Below are 13,361 nucleotides of genomic sequence, written 5' to 3' on the forward strand. Positions count from 1 at the left end.
TTATGATCAATCTTTTCTTCAATAATCTTTTTATATATAGATAAATAAATATTTCACTGAGACGTTGGTCAATCAACGAAGCATAATAACTTTGTTGCGATGGTTCAAGTCGACAAACTTCTAGATATTTTTTGAATTCTAAATTTTTACCGTAATTAAATTGATTCGCAGCGTTCGCTAAACTGCATGCCTCTTTAGAATTTGAAACAGCCATTGTAATTCGACTGTTAGTGTGCTACCCTAGCAACTATTACTAGATGTAGTTAATAAAGTTTACTGTGACGTCATATCTTGAAATTGTAATATTATTATTTTTTTATTTTTAATATGTTTACATATTTTTAATTTCTAATACGATAGAAAAGGGCAATCATAATTGTGAACGTTGAAAACATCTTTCAAAACAAATGAAGATGCTGTACTCCAAGTACAACTAAACTGATGTGGCACTATATGCGCCACGTTTTTGATAGTCACATGAACAAGTCACTTATTAGCGTCTCTCTAGCATATAGTCATTCTTTCCCTGAAATAGAGATCAGCCCAGGTACTTAATGTACGGCACACGATAGAAGCCCATTAGAAAGATGCCACGTTTCCATTTTTTGACGTATAAATGGACCTGGAAAAGGACCTGGCATTCGCACCTTGCTCTTTTCCCTCATTCCCTCCCCTCTCGCCGCGCTGCGACGGACGTGAAAACCTAGGGTTTCCGAATGGCGCTTTCGGGGCGTCTCAGGTCTGCCCTCCCTTTCGTCCACCAGATCCTCAGAGCCGATGGAGGCTTTGGAAACCCTAACATCGCCGCCACCTCTGAGGTGAATCGAGCCAATATGGTTTTATGGCACTTCCACTTTCCCGCTTAAATGTTTTTTTTTTAAAAAAAATGATCACATGTTCTTGATTCGAGTGAGATCTTACTGTTTTCTTGGAAGAAATCTCTAAAATTAATTGACATTTGATTTCGAGGTTATTACACTTCATTTGATTGCTTCCTTTGCTCTGAACTTTGAAAAAATTATGATGATATTTCGGAATTTCAGATATTCTTCAATTTGTTATCTGTGATGGAATTTGACCGTCTGGCATTCCCCTATCGCAGTGTTTGAGGAACTTTGCGACTCAGGCAAAGTCAAACGAAGCAAACGTTAAGGTAAAGGAAATTCCTTTGGACATCCCTCATATTCTGTGATTGAAGACAAGGAAATATTCGGGTTGAGTTTTTCTAATGACTTTCTGATCTGTCTGTGTATTAACTTTATAAAAGAAGATTGATAAAGCTACTTTTGTGGATTGGATTGTTTTTTCTGAGTTCGTATACTGGTAGAATTATTTGGCACGTGTGTGTGTATACCTACGCGCAGACATAACCTTTTTAACCAGTATCATCACCTTTTATTTTACTCTTATCCAAATGATAAGTCTATTCAAGAACTGTTGATTTGACTCCAAGAAGCAGGGAAATGATATTCATAAGAAGTAACCAAGCATAAATGATGTAGTTTAAATAATCGGGAGGCATGTCTTTCCAGCAGCACCAACAATAAGAGAGAGAGAGAGAGAGAGAGAGAGAGAGAGAGAGAGAGAGAGAGAAGGGAGGAGGCTGGGGGAGAGGGTAGTCCATCTTTTGAAATCCATAAACTTGGTCACGCTTATATTGCGATTTATATTTTTTCCTCTTTGTCTATACTTTAAGATAAGTTAATATAGTGAAGACCTGTAAGACATGCAAAGCTTGAAGGAAACCAACCAATTTGATAGTATTTATAGATATTGTTGAGCTAAGTTGATATGGGAGTTGTTTCTTTGGATGCATAAGTACGTGCTCAAAGTATGCTAACATTTAGGATGAGCATTTGCAGAGTTCAGGAGCATAAATTGATTGTTTTTTTGTGAGTTAACAATTAACAATTAAACTAAAAGAGTAATTGTGTGTGTGACATTGCTTGAAAAAATTAGCACTTCTTGAAAGCGATTAGTTTGGTATTATGATCAGCAAAGTTCGCAATCTCGATACTATATTCCGTACTGATACTATGCTGGTATCATATCGATATGCCTAGTACGAGAGTCAGTTTAGCACACTAACTCTTAGTACGTCTGCTGAGTCTCAATTTGGCACCGATAGGGTATAGTATGGCTGGTACGGGGTGATATGCACTTGTATGACAAACCTTGATAATAAGAATGCTTTTTGCAAAAACAGAAATCAAAATGCTAGCCAATTTTTGGCTTATTCTTAAGTGTAACACCTACCTTGTTTCCATAAAAATAATAGGTCAATGTGGACCTAACCCAAATTCAACTTATGATTTGCTATGTCAAACAATTATGGTCTCTGAAAAAATTACAAGAATACAACAAGAGAACGACATTATGTGAATTTGTATTATGGTCTCTGAAATTTTATAGTCTCACTAGTTTTGACTAGTCTCACTTTCTTGTAAGTTTTATTTCTTGGTTTTTTCATGCTGATTTTTGCGTGCAATTACAGGTGCCATTGTCGTTATTTGGAGGTTCAGGAAACTATGCATCTGCTCCGTTTCTTGCAGCCTCCAAAGCAAATATGTTGGACAAGGTTGAATCTGAGGTTCTTGACATTGTTGAGGCATCCTAGAGGAGCCCTCTGTTCTCACAGTTCATCAAGGATTTGTCAGTACCTAGGGAGTCTAGGGTAAATGCTGTAAAAGAAGTATTTGCTGAAGCTGGTTTTTCAGATGTCACAAAGAATTTCTTGGGTATGTCCTAAATAAGTTTGCTTTTTCGAAATTGGTTTTCATTTAATGATTAATAGACAATTTTGGGGTGTAGGATGCAAATGTCTTTTCTATTTATGTGACATCATAACGAAACCTACAGCATGAGATGTGCTCGGTTAACTGGTGCTATGCTTCAAGGATTTTTTAGTTTTGCATAATTGGATGACATTGCCTGAACAGCTCTACATTATGTGTTGCTACCAGTCTTTTATCTGACATTTTGTGTACGGCATGTAGGTATTACTATGGCATGCGTTCGTGATCCAGGGATAGAATTGGGATGAGTTTTTAATATTTTTGTGATATTTTTCATCTGTGTCTGCTTATCCAGAGGGCATATGCCTGGTGCATCTGTTTAGATTCTGCGTCATATTCTAGTGATGTCTTAAGTTTTTCACAGATTATGTCTGCCCGAACTAATGGAAAGCTTAACCAATTTATGAAAACCATAATTACTTTTCCACTTTTTCTAGCCCACCCAACTAGTCTGGAATTAAGGCTTAGTTACGTATCAACTTTTTATTTACCAAAGCTTCCTTTTGTTATGCATGATTTCTGGAGCACTCTACCATCACAAAATGCTTTTCTCCAGCTTGGAAGTTGCTCTATGACTGTTATCATTCTGTTGATTTATATTTCTTTCATGCATAGGTAGATGACATACATGCTCTTATCCATCTTACATTCTTATTGTGCATATCCTCATGAATTATGTCATCTCATAATGCTCATATCATTTTTGAGATATTTATTTTATCACGTAAAATACCATATTTCTCAATTGTTGTATACTGTATATTATTTTTTTTGCCCAAAGTTCATGGGTGTGCAAGCATATTAGTATTACCCGTTGCCCTTTGGCTTATAACTGCAAGTTTTTATTTATAACCGCCTCCCCCCCGCCCCCCCAACCCCCAACCACCACCACCAAAAAAGAAAAACATTGACTCCCTTATCATTATATTGACATTCTAATTTTTGATTTCCTTTTTTGGATCTATACTAGCTGTCTTGGTTGATAATGGAAGACTTAGACATATAGGGCGTATTTCTTGTCACGCCCCCGCCTCTGCGAGGCACGTGAGGCACCTAGTGCCCACGTGGGGGCCACATGAGGGGGGAACACGGGGCTCCCCTGCCAGATATTGTCCGGTTCTGGGGCTTCACGCAAGCGTCCTTCACCCCTCCCCGGTTTTGTTTTCCACCCAAAACGCGTCTGCAGGATTAGGAGACACCCGCCTCATATGCCCAGGCTCTGGAACGAGTCTTTCCGATGTGGGACTATTGGGCCTCACACCCTTCCCACCATCGGACAAGAGTCGTCCTCGGCTCTGATACCAAATGTCACGCCCCCGCCTCTGCGAGGCACGTGAGGCACCTAGTGCCCACGTGGGGGCCACATGAGGGGGGACCACGGGGCTCCCCTGCCAGATATTGTCCGGTTCTGGGGCTTCACGCAAGCGTCCTTCACCCCTCCCCGGTTTTGTTTTCCACCCAAAACGCGTCTGCAGGATTAGGAGACACCCGCCTCATATGCCCAGGCTCTGGAACGAGTCTTTCCGATGTGGGACTATTGGGCCTCACATTTCTAAGAGATTTTTTGAATTGGCAATGGCTCACAAGGGTGAAGTGAAAGTGATTGTCACAACTGTTATTGTAAGTTCACCTCTTCCTTTTTTGCACTATTTATATGGATGATAGCTAATGTGAAGTTCATTTATCAAGGAAAAGTAGAATGATGAGACCCTAAGTGAAAATGAGTCAACAAAAAAGTATTCCTTGACCCTTTATTTTGCAAGCCACTGTTGGATTGAATAGCATGCTTTCTGACTGGCAATTACATTGTGCTGAAATATGTAAATATTTATGTAGAGTTTATGGTTATGTGTTTAATAGTTCTTGCTCGCATGCAAAATTAGGAATAGGAAGAAATCACATTTATTTTGACTTAAAAATGTTTTTTTTTATCCTATCTTTTCCCCCTTCTAGTAAGGTTGCTTATTGCTACAGGGTGTCCAACAAAATATGTGCTTCTAAGCTATTTTTTATAAATATATGTACACAGATGTGCATACGTATGCATGTTCATGTATGAGGTTTTCCACACCGGTTGTACTATTAACTTGTCTGAATTTGCAATCAGCCATTTTTCCCTTTTGGAGTGTGTCTGAGTGTTTTCATATGGCCTGGGCTGCTGCCCACGTGAATATATTGTTTTAAAACTTAGCTTGTAATCATGGTATCAAACAATCATGAACGTATAGGATACACTTGGGTGTTAAACTTGGCATGATTCATAAAATCAAATTCAAAATTTGGATTGGTATAGCATGCAGAGTTTGTGTACAGATTTGATCCAGTTTTATCAATTTCTTTCTGGCAAATTAGATTTAATTCTTGCTCTGGTTGGAGATGGGCCTGTCGGCCAATTTTCATCTTTACCTGTTGAGTCTGGTATGGTCAGGCAAAGTTTATTTTAGTTGGATCTAGTTTTGCATTACCCAGTTCCTAAATTAATTGGACAGTTGTGTCTAGGCTTGGAGCCAGTACCAGATTCCAGAGTTTAGATATCAAGACCATGTTGAGGTTGTGTAGTTTGGTTCCATCCTACCCGCTTGCACCTCTACTTGTTTGACTTCCTCAGAGACATCTGTACCCTTTTCAGGAGCAGTGTTGACATGAACATCATAAATCGGCTGGCACTTGTGTGTTCAGATCAATTTGGCCATTATGATGGCTGTGTGTGACATATGTAACATCAACCATTACTGCAATGGCGACAAATTAGCTATTTTGCCCATTATGAATTATACCTTTTCTCTTTCATTCTCCGCTGACTGATTATTTACTTTTCTGTCATGTTTTAAATTAAATAAATGGTTTATTATTTGTTATTCAATGTTCATGGTACCTTTGGGCCCACATTCTTGAGACTGGATAATAAATAGTTCTGTAGCTTCGTTGGTATAGGTTGGAGTCGGTATAACATGGATCAACATTCTTTTGGGAAAATGATGTAGAGAAGAGGAATAGGCGGCAGGGATGTAAGATGGTTGTAGAATTAAAGTAGAATAAGGTTTGCATTTCGTTGAATCATCTAGAGCTATAGACATTTAAGATGGGCAGTTAATATTGCTAAACTAAAAGAAGTGGAAAAAAGAGATCTCTCAGCCAATCCTTCAAGTCAATTGTTACAGCATAGTTGCCATTCATTCAAGATGTTCTTTTGATAGTCTTTTAAATTATACTTTCTAGTAGTTGAAATTTACTTTCTAGTAGTTGAAATTTTAGCTAAGTTAATTGTTTTCTGCATCTTGTTCGTAGCCACTTCCTACTGAAGAGGAAAAAGAACTGAAGCAAGTATTGCAAGAAATTCTTGGACAAGGGAAAACTGTAATTATTGAACAAAAGGTAACTCCTTGTTGCATAATGAATTGCTTATAATTTGCTTAGGTGAATTTTTGTAAAAGTTGGCCTTTCGAGATTCAAAGATTGGTTAATGGATTTCTTGATAGCTTCCCCCTTCCAAGGGATGCAGCCTCTTTGCTTTCAATTCTCTCTTTTCAGAAAAAAGAAAAAAACTTTTTCAAGTATCTCACGCTTTATCAATGTTCCCATATTGTATGCTCTGCTGCTGTTTGGACACGCTTGTAACTTTTGCCATCACCATGAGCATAACCGTATTTCGAAATTGTCTCATGTAGCAAATTATCATATTTACTCAAGGAAAATTGTGATACATTAGTTTAGGAAATTACTTTATTTTTCAAGAAAAAAAGATTGAAAAGGCATGTCCCTAGGACATTGAAACTGTTCCCATAAAGGCCTAAACTGAGCAAACACTTCAAAAAATAAAGGAGCAGCCGTTTCCCTCTCGAAGTTGGATGTTGAATGATCTTGGTGGCTATTGAGCATCCTAGTATTTTTTGTGTTTTCCCACGAGTTAGTTGTCTTTATCTTTATCTTTTGGTGTCATTTTTTTTGTTTTTGTATTATTACTAGCTGTATCCAGATGACTTTTGAGGTTTACTTGATTGACAATAAGTTGGTGCAGTAAAACTTCCTTCTCTTTATATATTGGCTTTGCAGATTGATCCCGGCATTCTTGGAGGTTTGGTGGTTGAATTCGGGCAGAAAGTATTTGACATGTCTATAAAGACCAGGGCAAAGCAAATGGAGAAGTTCTTGAGGGAACCAATTAATTTTGGCAGCTTAAGGTAACCCAGATTGGTAGCTCCTAGCACAACAACTTACCTGGTGGACCGTTCGATGGAATTCCTCCTCTGTTTCTCTGGTTGGAATAAAATTTTGAGAGAAGAGCTCTTACAGGGCGTGGCCCTATATAAATCTTTCCTTTTTTTTCCATTGCTTGTCTCTTCAAATTTAAGCTTTTAAAAAACTTATATTAAGAGCGGGCAATTTATATTTTTTTTTCAGTGAATGGATATATTTTTAGTTTTATTGTCGGCGTATTATTATGCTGTCCTAACACAGGCATGGTTCTTCGTTAATTTGGTGTGATTTGACACATCTTCATGTGTCGACGGCTTTTCCAGTGCGAGATGATGATGGCGATGATGATAGTGATGGCTCTCGCATAACGAAGCATTCTTTATGCCAAAAACTTTGTAATGAAAAAAATAAAAATAAAGGAGATTGTTCTTGGATAATTTGATTGGACCCGGTTAGCATTTGAGCGCAAAGTTATTCTGAGTGGCGCTAAACCGTTAACATGCGCTATCATACAAGTCCCAGAATCCGGTATTTTCTTCACACTCTGATTTGGTGGGCTGTGTGACGTTAAGCGCCAGTTCTCTTCTTGTATTTTTCCTTGAAAGTTGGTGAATAGCTGGTTGCATTTTTCTTGAAAGTTGGTGGCCCTCGCCCAAATCTATGACGAAGTATTGGACCCTCAAACTTTCATCTACCTGTCCTTTGATGATTCATTAAAACTTATCTTCATCTACCGATCCTATCATGATTTATTAATACTGAAGAATGTATGGATGAGATTTTATCGCAATGCTTGCCATGGATGAGGCAAGAAGCAGAGCCGGATAACAGAGCACCAAAATTTCTCATGAACGGTTGCATGATAGGATCAGGTGGCATCCAGGTGCCGAGCTCTAACTCAGTAAGGTGTAGTCTCATCATGAAGATTGCCCGGAAGGAACAACCACTGAAAATTTATTGAACAAAACCTGGGAGCCTGTGGATCAACTGCAACATTTTGGAACCACTGACACCAAATTAACCAACGTAATTGCCATTTAAGGTATGGAATCATGTGGCCATTTGAAGCGCACCATGGTATCTTTCTGTATATCGAAAATTGATAACCCTCCTTTCATCAATCAACAGGGCACTTCATTAGTGTGTTGTTGATGGCACAAAAGCCTAAACCCGAAGATGCCTAAAGAGCTTGAATCATTCTACAGAGAAAAGCAAGCCATCAACTTTAGTTCCACTCATTCAAGAATTTCTTCCATTGCCAAGCAATCATCCAGCCACAAAACGGGGGCAGGAACCACAGATATCAGATGCCCTTAGTTGGCAGTATCAGCGGACGCTGCCGAGTCAGCTGAGGTGGAAGTTGCAGTTGCATCCCTTGGGCATTGAGATACATAAGGCTTCAGCTGCACCAGTTTATATAGAAAAAATTAGAAAAAAAAATGGAAAAGATGAAGAGCGATAATTCAAAAGTTTTTTTGTCATAGGTTTAGCTGATTGTCACCAGTGCAGGTACAAGCTGAAGATGCTTTTACAAAATTTGTTTTACAAATGATATAAACTTCTGTATTTGCTTTCTAGCCGTATATATTCAACAGGTAACTATAGTATGGTTGCATGTAAGTGAATTGTCTCTTTACTGACATTAGTCTTATGTTAAAGGACGAATGTAACTTTAGTTGTGAAAAAAGAGTGGCCCACATGCTGCAACCTGGATTAAGGCCATAATTACCATAGGTTGTACAGTAATTGCAGACTTGCATCGGGCTATCGCTACTCACACTAGCCACTGTTCCTTTATTATACATTCCCTCGGTAACTCTAGTTGCTACGGTCTTATACCCTGAACTTTCATGCAGCTACAACTAAGTACAACCTCTAGCTAGGTGATTTGGCATTTAGAGGGAACAAAAGAGAGAATAGATGGAGGATCAGCTCATTTCCTTGGTAACTCTAGTTGCTACAGCCTTATACCCTGAACTTTCATGCAGCTACATCTGAGGACAACCTCTAGCCAGGTGATTTGGGATTTAGAGAAACGAAAGAGGGAAGAGTTGGAGGATCAGCTCAGAGACAGGCAGGAGAGGATGCCATGGGATCACAATGCTTGGGAGGGAGGGGAAGAGTCAGAAGACTAGAAGAGCATCAATTTGTTTCTTTGTAGAAACAGAAATATACCATTACCAGAAACAATTTAATCAAATACTTGGTGACAATTCAAGAAATGAAAAATGAGTATAGATATTATGGAACCATATAGTAAACGAGTACCACCAAGTGCTATGTTTGTGTTGTTTTAACCCTTGGTTGTGTTATGTATAATTCTAAAAACAAATCATACTTTTCTACCGCAGCTATCTTATCCTGAATTGTAAGCACAAGATCTTGCTCAGTTTCTAAAAATTTAAGATATTAACGTAAAACATAGTAAAAGTTTATGTTTCCTCCAAGTCCCTTTCAACACCTACATGCCTTTAATCTACTTAAAACTGCAAAGTTTGAATTCAAAAGATCAATTTTCACCAAAAAATTCAAAACAACATTAAAAATCTTTTTAGCCTTATATATGCCAATTTTGGTTGAAACCAGTCCATTCCGGCCAATATCTTTGTAGCTGGTAGAAACTTCCCGCTGAAACTAACAGTATAACTCAAGCAGGTTGGGACCAGTACTGTTTCAGATAGAACTTCAGAACTGGACATTGAATTAGTGTTATTGAACTACATTTAATCGTACTGCAAGGTACTATGCTATTTTGTTGGTACCTTACAATGTGTGTGTATGTATGTATATATGTATGTAGGTATGTATGTATGTATGTATAATAAACTAGTATGGCATGTCATGCTTTAGTCATATGCCATATCGAGTGTGTATTAAGATACATCATCACATATTATATACTATATGGCACAAGATAACAGTATATGACCACAAAAAAACAATACGTTATATTGAAAAGCCATATAATTACAAAAGGAAATCCATAGTATAGCACACAAATTAGCTTTTCTATAATAACCAACAAGTAATTTTTCTTTTCCCAACATGATCACTTGATCAGATACTTAATTAAAAATCAGATTACAGGCATCAACAAATGCTAATGCCATTATGAGTTATGATGCTAGAAAGGTAGAGGTTACCTTAAAGTCAGTCAAATCTGGGACCACATAACGCGGCAACTTTTCATCCATCACAACATACCCACCTGTTCAAATGATTGACTTCAAACAATCAAAATCACATTTTGCTAAATTTGACTCCAAATCAGACTTTGTCACAAACAAAGTTAGTGATTAGAGAAAGGAAAATAGTCTTAAAAAACATTTATGCTAAAATCTTACAGCTAGAGGTGCAATTGGGCCGAGCAGCTCCCGAGTTGCTCGAGCTTGACTTGGGTCCAAGCCCAGCTCGACTATTACTGAGCTCGAGTAGCTCGAATAATTTTTTAAGTTAAGCTCGAATAGCAAAACTCAACTCATAGGCTCGCAAGCCTAGTTGAGTATATATCTTTTTTAATAATATTAGATTTTATTTATACGATATTATTAATTTAATATTCTAATATAATATTATATATATATATATATATATTATCGGGCCTAACTCCTAACTTTTAACCATATTTTTTTAATTATGACGAAGGCTCAAATTCGAGCTCGAGCATGGCTCGGTTGATATTCGAGTCAAGTCGAGTCAATCTCAAGTTTTTTTTTTTTTTTTATCAAGTCAAGCTTAATTTGGACATTAAGGCTCCATAGATCTCGAGACGAGTTTCACGCCCAAGTGTTTTGAATCGAATTGAGCTTGAGCCTCTAGCTACTCGGCTCTGCTCGATTACACCCCTACTCACAACACCACTTAGCTTTAACTTTTACCAATAGGGCCAATTCCATTACTTGGGACCGGTATTGTTCATCAATTTTTAACCAACTCTCGACTTGGCTTTCACTATCTATGGAACTGGCGTGAAATTATTTGGCCTAACCAATTTTTTAGCAGATAGGAATGCAATGAATACTCGAAAACCAATGATCAAAAATACTACTAGATTTCTTTACAACATTACTTTGAAGGCATTCATGTTTGTTTACATACAAATTACATGGCACTGTTCCTCAATTTCCCCACAAGTTTGAGTAAATAAAGAGTGGGAATGAAGTCAGAAGATAGTGGTAACCTTTACGAGTGTGGAAACCAGTGGGCTTGCAATTCTTTCCCTTGTAATAGTCTCGAGGCCCTCTTTTCGAAGATAATATATTTAGTGATGAAGTTCGTTTCCTCCGCATAGCCCTCCCTAACCCTATGATCAATCCCAACGGCATTTTCTGATCCTCCTCCAACCAAAAGAAAAACACGACACAATTTTAGACATAAGAAAAAATTATGTAGTGGCAATAAATAGCATTAATGTAATATCAGTTTCTATATGAAACAAACTCAGAAGTTAATCCATGCAGGTAATAATGAATGCCAAATAGCAAAAAACACTTCATTGATAAACAGTAAGACTCGAGAACCAAGATGAACAGATACAGCTGTCAACCAACAAAAATGAAGAACGTAAAAAAAATTGAATGGCACATTGCTACTAAAATGTTTCACAAGGTTATGCTGAAGCAGAGTGCTTTTGTGGTCAAAACAAACTCTTGGTTGTTCTTTTTGTGCACGATGTGTCAAATCTTGGGCGCAAAAAAATAAAACTTAGTCCACATTTTTAATAAAATAAATGCAAAAGATGGTATGACCATCAAAATTCATTAACATCATGAACAGATTATATCAAAAGGGCAGCATAAAAAGGCCAAACAGGAAAAAGAAAAAGGGAAGGGGGTGGTGTGGAGAAATTATGAAGGTGGGGAAACAAACATGTTACAGCCGCTGTAACAGAGTTACATTGGACAAAAACCCTGAATTCTTCACCACCTTAATTATCTTGCCCTGCCCTTTTCCCTTAAGACTCGAGATCCACAAAGTGGTGGCCACTTCGTTAAAATTGACTTAAAGAAGGCATATAACTATGTGGAATTAGACTATCTTATCTCTGGTAGATGAATTTGGTTCTGGAGTCGCATCAGATTAGCTCATATTTTACTATTAATTAATAAAATTCTCCTAGTTTCTTTCAGATTTTGATGAAACTCATGACAAGGCCATCCATTCTCTTCTTCGTGTTTAAATTCCGAAGATGCCATGGTTCGAACAATGAACCAGGTAAGGGTTTTGCTAGTAGATTATTTAGGCTATGTTACAAAATGCAGATAATATGATTAATTTTTGCTGTCCATTAGTTGATGAAGGAATTTTTAAATATCTACCTGAAGCTATATGGGGCCAAAAGGGAAAATGATGCAAAACTAATTAATTGGAGTTAGTACAGCATTATGGAACTTATCATGGGCTAACTCATGATGCTGAAAAATTAAAGAACAGGAGTAGTTATAATTCCAGAATTAAGAAGTTCACACATAGTTTTGGCTATGTATAAAAAACGCTGCCTCCGTGGGGAACTCATGTCCTGATTACCACTATCCTATTCGCAGGTGCTACTTTTTCCTAATTGATTATGCCGGTATCAAGATTCCTAACTCCATGAAGGTTTTTTGTTTAAAGAAAAGAAAAGGAAGAAAAAGAAAAACGTTATCTTACTCGATATCAAAGAAGTGGTGGTGGAAGTTGTAAGTAGATGAAACATCCGTGAAGGCACAACATTGGCCATAAGGGAATGTAAATTGGCAAAATCAAGGTGGATTCTGGTGCAAGGAAAGGAATTTTCTACAACAAAGAAATCATCAACGCAAGAACTCGCTCCATCGGGAAATAGCCCGAAGGGCGGTGGGCCGCGACGACTAAGGTCGGGATGAGGGCCAGGCATAATAAGGGTTAGGGTTCCGGCGTGAAGAGGGTTAGGGTTGGCGCTTCGGCGGCGATGTTTCGCCGGAGTCCGACTTCGAAGGGAATAGGAAAGAAGTAGAAGGGGAAAAGGAGAGGGGGGGAGACTCACCGGAATCGGAGGAGGGATCGATCGGAAGCGTTGGCACGGGATCGGAGAGATGATGGGAGCGCCGGGTTTTGGAGGTTCTTGTTTTTTTTCTTCAAGGAAAGAAAAGAAAGAAGGGTCTGGAAGTTAAAAACGATGCGACTCATTATCAAACTTTTAACTTAGAAAAGGTTTTTTTTGAGAAAAAAAAAGAAGCTTGTATCAATTGGATTTTTTTGTATATTTTCTTTTTGTTTTGATCTTTTTAAAAAGTATCATGAAACGCATTTCTCTCTTAAAAAGCATGATGAAAGGCTTGAGCCAGAAAAGCCAATTGGTTCGAAAGGCTTTATTAGGACTCAATTGGTTCGAAAAATATTTTTTTACTA

At 37.8% G+C, this 13,361-nt stretch overlaps 1 protein-coding gene and 1 pseudogene across 4 annotated transcripts; one reads left to right on the top strand and one right to left on the bottom strand.

Annotated features, from left to right (window-relative positions):
• Positions 1-453: 453 nt before the first annotated feature.
• LOC103701970 (ATP synthase subunit O, mitochondrial-like) lies at positions 454-7,270 on the top strand (annotated as a pseudogene). Its single transcript, XR_015967569.2, has 7 exons — positions 454-818; positions 1,103-1,153; positions 2,495-2,738; positions 3,766-3,806; positions 4,344-4,415; positions 6,084-6,170; positions 6,849-7,270. The product of XR_015967569.2 is annotated as an ATP synthase subunit O, mitochondrial-like (transcript).
• Positions 7,271-7,999: 729 nt separating this feature from the next.
• Positions 8,000-13,142, bottom strand: LOC103701971 (uncharacterized). Of its 3 annotated transcripts, none has more exons than XM_008784206.6 (4): positions 12,997-13,142; positions 11,173-11,329; positions 10,136-10,200; positions 8,000-8,395 (listed from the first exon to the last, which is right to left on the bottom strand). In XM_008784206.6, exons 2-4 carry the CDS (start codon positions 11,315-11,317, stop codon positions 8,306-8,308), a joined length of 300 nt encoding a protein of 99 aa, XP_008782428.1. In that variant the 5' UTR covers positions 11,318-11,329; positions 12,997-13,142; the 3' UTR covers positions 8,000-8,305. The 3 variants fall into 3 exon arrangements, with proteins under 3 accessions (XP_008782428.1, XP_008782429.1, XP_008782430.1); XM_008784207.6 differs by having other exon boundaries at positions 11,173-11,320; positions 12,997-13,140; XM_008784208.6 differs by having other exon boundaries at positions 11,173-11,326; positions 12,997-13,135.
• Between the last annotated feature and the right edge of the window lie 219 nt (positions 13,143-13,361).

Source organism: Phoenix dactylifera, chromosome 7 (genome assembly GCF_051530095.1).
Source record: "Phoenix dactylifera cultivar Ajwa chromosome 7, Ajwa_hap1_PhDact_Kaust_v1.1, whole genome shotgun sequence".
Taxonomy (NCBI): Eukaryota; Viridiplantae; Streptophyta; class Magnoliopsida; order Arecales; family Arecaceae; genus Phoenix; species Phoenix dactylifera.

What these genes read in the sequence shown, in the direction of transcription:
- LOC103701971 (XM_008784206.6), bottom strand. Translation starts at nt 11,317, where the DNA reads ATGCCGTTGGGATTGATCATAGGGTTAGGGAGGGCTATGCGGAGGAAA. An exon ending in TGGTTTCCACACTCGTAAAG is followed by an intron (nt 10,201 to 11,172) that starts GTTACCACTATC and finishes TCATTTGAACAG; the next exon opens with GTGGGTATGTTGTGATGGAT. An exon ending in CAGATTTGACTGACTTTAAG is followed by an intron (nt 8,396 to 10,135) that starts GTAACCTCTACC and finishes AAACTGGTGCAG; the next exon opens with CTGAAGCCTTATGTATCTCA.